The 5,142-nt window shown below is 58.9% G+C and overlaps 1 protein-coding gene across 1 annotated transcript; it reads right to left on the bottom strand.

The window, feature by feature from the left end:
• Window positions 1-265: 265 nt before the first annotated feature.
• On the bottom strand, window positions 266-4,197 carry EGR1 (early growth response 1). The gene is made up of 2 exons (XM_012476293.3): window positions 3,499-4,197; window positions 266-2,810 (listed from the first exon to the last, which is right to left on the bottom strand). The coding sequence occupies exons 1-2, from the start codon at window positions 3,812-3,814 to the stop codon at window positions 1,486-1,488; spliced, it is 1,641 nt and encodes a 546-aa protein (XP_012331716.1). The 5' UTR covers window positions 3,815-4,197; the 3' UTR covers window positions 266-1,485.
• Between the last annotated feature and the right edge of the window lie 945 nt (window positions 4,198-5,142).

Genomic DNA, 5,142 nt, shown 5'->3' with positions numbered 1-5,142 from the left:
GGACACTGAGGTGGGAAGATCGCTTGAGCCTGGGAGGTCAAGCTGCAGTGAGGTTGTGATTACACGGTTCTGCACTCCAGCCTGGGTGGATAGAGCAAGACCCTGTCTGAAGACCCATACTTGTCCTCATAAATAACGAACTCCAGTTTCACACAGTGGGCCTGACTCTGGCTGGAGGATCCTTGTATCACTAAAGGCCAAGTCTTCAGAAAACCTCACAGCCCTCAATAGGGCAGAGTCCTTCCCCTAACCCAGGAAACACATACCCAATCACAGCTACTTTATTTTCCTTTTAATTTTTTGGAAGGATATACATGACATATCCCATGGGCAATAAGCGCATTCAATGTGTTTATAAGCCAAACAGTCACTTTGTTTAAGCAAACACAAGTACAAAGTAAAATAGAACCACAAAATAATGAACTGCATGTTCATAACATACAAAAATCGCCGCCTACTCAGTAGGTAACTACAACATTCCAACTCCTGAATATATTTATAAATTTACATTTTCAGTTAAAAAAATAGACTTTTGAGAGTTCAGATTTTGTTTTCTTACATTCTGGAGAACCGAAGCTCAGCTCAGCCCTCTTCCTTATTTTGCTCCCAAAGCCTCCCCCGAGTCATCACTCCCTGCCCCCCTTAAGGCTAGAGGTGAGCATGTCCCTCACAATTGCACATGTCAAGCCATCAGCAAGGCGCATCACACAAAAGGCACCAAGACGTGAAACTTTTTAAACCAAAAGGACAAAGAAAAAACACTTTCAAAAAAAAAAAAAGAAAAACCAAACCATATTTTGCCACATGTGAGAGTACAATCGAGCAGTATTTACAAAAACGTTAACGGAACAACACTCTGACACATGCGTTGAGAATACTTAGGACTGCTGTTTCAAAAAAAGGCTCAAACTTATTGTCACAGCATCATCACAAAATAGAGGATCACCATTGGTTTGCTTGGCTTTTCTTTTTTTTTTTCCCCCAAAGTGAGGACCTAACTCCAAATAATACAATAGAATATGCAAATTATCTTCACATCAAGAGTACCTCGAGAAAAACGAAATCCATGGCACAGACACTATACAAGGGTGCAGGGCAGGGCTCTGAGGGGCCCAAACCCCATGTTGCCAACTCGATTTTCTAGCGTTGAAGGGAGCAAGGGGTCAGGCATATGATGGAGATGATACTGAAATGATTTATCCAAAATCCATGCAAGTCAAGTTCTTTGGATAGAGGTGAAGAACTTGGACATGGCTGTTTCAGGCAGCTGAAGTCAAAGGGAACAGGAATTTGGGAAGGGGAAGTGGGCAGAAAGGATTGTTGGCCAACAGACCTTCCGCTCTGAGTAGAGAGGGAGGACTTGGCTCTGAGAACCTCCATCTGACCTATGAGGAACCCTCCTCTCCTATGGCCATCTCCTCCTCCTGTCCTTTAAGTCTCTTGTGTTTCTTTTTCTCCCTTTTCCTTTTGTTTCCCCCTTTCCCTTTAGCAAATTTCAATTGTCCTGGGAGAAAAGGTTGCTGTCATGTCCGAAAGCCCTGTGGAGGCGCTGAAGGAGTTGGTGACAGCTGAGGAAGGGAAGCTGCTGACCTGGGCAGGGAAAGCCGGGGGAACCGAGGAGTACGTAGTGGCCACCGACGGCGAGGGGAAGCCACTGTGCACAGGGGATGGGTAGGTCGAGGAGCCAGGAGAGGAGAAGGAGGTGGGCACAGGGGACGGGTATGAGGTGGTGGCTGGGGATGGATAAGAGGTAGTAACCGGGGACGGGTAAGAGGTAGCAACCGGGGATGGGTAGGAAGAGAGGGAGGAGGTGGCCGAAGAGGCCACAACACTTTTGTCTGCTTTCTTGTCCTTCTGCCGCAAGTGGATCTTGGTATGCCTCTTGCGTTCATCGCTCCTGGCAAACTTTCTCCCACAGATGTCGCAGGCGAAGGGCTTCTCGCCCGTGTGGGTGCGGATGTGGGTGGTGAGGTGGTCACTGCGGCTGAAGTTGCGCATGCAGATGCGGCACTGGAAGGGCTTCTGGCCTGTGTGGATGCGGATGTGGCGGGTGAGCTCATCGGAGCGGGAGAAGCGGCGATCACAGGACTCCACTGGGCAGGCATAAGGGCGTTCATGGGGGGGCGTCTTGCTGGGCCGGTTGGGGTACTTGCGCATGCGGCTGGGTTTGATGAGCTGGGACTGGTAGCTGGTATTGAGGGCCTTCAGGTCCTGGGAGCCCGACTGAGTGGCAAAGGCCTTGATAGTAGACAGGGGGGTGAGCGAAGGCTGCTGGGTGCGGCTCTCCAGAGCCTGGAAAGGCTTCTGGTCTGGGGTGCCCAGGCCCAGGTCCCCCTGCTGCTGTGGAAACAGGTAGTCGGGGATCATGGGAACCTGGAAGCCACCCTTGGCGGGGTAGGCGGGAGGCGGGTACTGGAGCGCCGTCCCTGCCGAGCCCGGGAAGGCCTGGCTTTGTGGCTCAGGAAAAATGTCAGTGTTTGGCGTGGGGAAGGTGGGTGCCGCTGAGTAAATGGGACTGCTGTCGTTGGATGGCACTGCGCAGCTCAGGGGTGGGCTCTGGGAGGCGGAGGACGAGGAGGAGGCCGCTGGAGATGGTGCTGAGGACGAGGAGGCCGGCGGGTTGGTCATGCTCACGAGGCCACTGACCAGGCTGAAGAGGGGCTCGGGCCACAAGGTGTTGCCACTGTTGGGTGCAGGCTCCAGGGAAAAGCGGCCCGTATAGGTGATGGGGGGCAGTCGAGTGGTTTGGCTGGGGTAACTTGTCTCGACCAGCACCTTCTCGTTGTTCAGAGAGATGTCAGGAAAAGACTCTGGCAGGAGAGAGAGAAGGAGAAGGCCTGGTTACTGGAGAGCAATCACTGGAGGACGAGGACGACCCGAGCTGCCAGGCAAGAGGTCGGGCCGGCTACCATTGACTCCCGAGGTAGTTAATAATTGATAGCAGCAGATTGCAATGTTCCTGGACCCGCTCCAGTGGCAGAGCCCATTTCAACAACAGCTGACGCAAATACGGAGAATCCCCCTTCACTGCAGCTCGCAGCGCTCCGCAACGGCGGCTGCGCGGGCGAGGGATTCCCGCCAGCACCTCCACGGCCGCCGCGGCTAGTGCGCGCCCCCAAACCCAGGCTGCCGGGACATCCACGGCCAAGGATCACGGTCCTTCCTTGGGGAAAGGCGACAGGCAAGGCAAGCCTTTCTGGAGGGTGGGGGCGCAGCCCCGCTCATCAAAACAAGCCCTCCCCCTCCACCCACCCACGCAGCTCCAGAGCTCTCCATCCAAAACAAAAAAAGCTCAGTCCTCTGCGCTCCGCCAGGGATGAGGGCAGGGGGTGGGCTGTATGGTGTCCCATGGCATCCCTCTAATACATGACCCTGGGGATGCGAGGAATGAAAGGGAAACCCAGCTTCCATCCTAAGGTCCAGGAGCACTCCTGCGATGAAGGACTGAACGCCAGGATGGTGGGGAAAGGGTTCCCCCGGGCGTAGGTCACTGCTTACCTGTGGTCAGGTGCTCGTAGGGTTGCTCGCCCGTATCCCCCTGAGGGTTGAAGGTGCTGCCGCTGCTGCTGCTGGTGTTGCTGCCGCCCCCGCCGCCCCCACCGCCCCCGCTGCTGCTGCTGCTGCTGCTGCTGTTACCGCCGCTGCCCTCTGGGGCCCCGGCGGCGCCAAGGAACTGGGGAGCCCCGTTGCTCAGCAGCATCATCTCCTCCAGCTTGGGGTAGTTGTCCATGGTGGGCGAATGAGGAAAGGATCCGAACGGGTCAGAGATCTGCAGCGGAGACATCAGCTGCATCTCGGCCTTGGCCGTGGCCATCCCAGACGAGCGGGCCGGAGAGGTGGTGTCGGGGCGGGTGGGCGCAGCCCGGGGCTGGAGCTGCGGGGGACACAGTCGCGGGGGCCTGGCCAGGTTACATGCGGGGCGCGGGGCACACTGAGGAGCGCACAGGCGGGGACCCCGGCTGGCCCTGGGCGCTGGCGGGCGTGGACGCGCCGCGGTTGCAGAGGCTGGGGCAGGGGCCGGTCCTGCGGCGGCGGAAGCTGGCGGCGGCAGCGGATGGCGGCGGCGGCTCCCCAAGTTCTGCGCGCTGGGATCTCTCGCGACTCCCCGGATCCGCCTCTATTTGAAGGGTCTGGAACCGCATGGGCCCGCCTCCGTCGTGACGTACATGGCCATATATGGGAAGCAGGAAGCCCTAATATGGCAGGACCGGCCGGGAGGACCCGGAGTGACGTGAAGCCCCCCATCCGACAGTGCCTGACACCTCCATCCCGCACCCTGGGGCCCGCACCCGCGCCCGCATCCCAGGCGCCCAGGCTTTGGGAAAGCCCAGAGCTCGAGCTGCTGCCGGGGCCTCTGGGACCCGCGCTGCTCTGGAGTTCCCGCGTTGCCCCCGCCCCTCCCTTCGCCTTCTTCCCTCCTCCCAGAGCCGGAAGCGGCCGGGCCATATCAGGCCACTCCAAATAAGGCGCTGCCCAAATAAGGATTGTTCCGGCGGGGGGATCCTTCCTGCTCCTTATATGGCATTTCCGGGTCGCCGCTGGTGGCTCCCTCGCTCCCTCCCCCTTCCCTGGTTCCAAGCCGGGAGCCCGAGCGCTCACAGGAGCCGGGGACGCCCAGGCGGGGAGGGCTCGGGGCGCGTGGCGCGGGGCGCGCTGTTGCTCAGGCGGCTCCCAGGCGTGAACTGGGCTGGGGAAGCCCGGACCCAGAGCGGGGGCGAGAGTGAGTCGGGCGGGGGTTCTGCCGCTGTCATCCAGGGCCCGCCCGCCCCCCTCAGGGACCGTGGGAGCCAGCCGGGAGCGTGGGGGAGGAGCGGCTGGGCCCGCCGGGGCAGGGGCCGCCCAGGAGAGGCGGGGCCTTGACCCGGAGCCTAGACCTTTAGCACGTTGACTCTCCGGGTGTCGCCGGGGAAACTGAGGCTAGGAAGTCACGGCCACTTGGTTCTTGGGACACGGCATAGCAGTGAGCTGCCTTGTCTCCGCCACCTGTCAATGGGATGGGGCTGCTGGTGCCTGGGGTCCCCTGTACGCCCGGGGAACCGAAAGGCCTGTTTCCTAGTCCCCGCCGGCGAAGAGCCCACCTTTGAGGAACCGGAGCGGGGAAGCTGATTGCCCCAGGAAAGACCTGATTCCTGTTCCCACCAG

The sequence above is a fragment of the Aotus nancymaae genome, unplaced genomic scaffold (assembly GCF_030222135.1).
Source record: "Aotus nancymaae isolate 86718 unplaced genomic scaffold, 86718_ANA_hifiasm-v0.15.2.pri h1tg000064l_1, whole genome shotgun sequence".
NCBI lineage: Eukaryota > Metazoa > Chordata > Mammalia > Primates > Aotidae > Aotus > Aotus nancymaae.
This window is presented reverse-complemented; position numbering and strand designations above follow the sequence as displayed.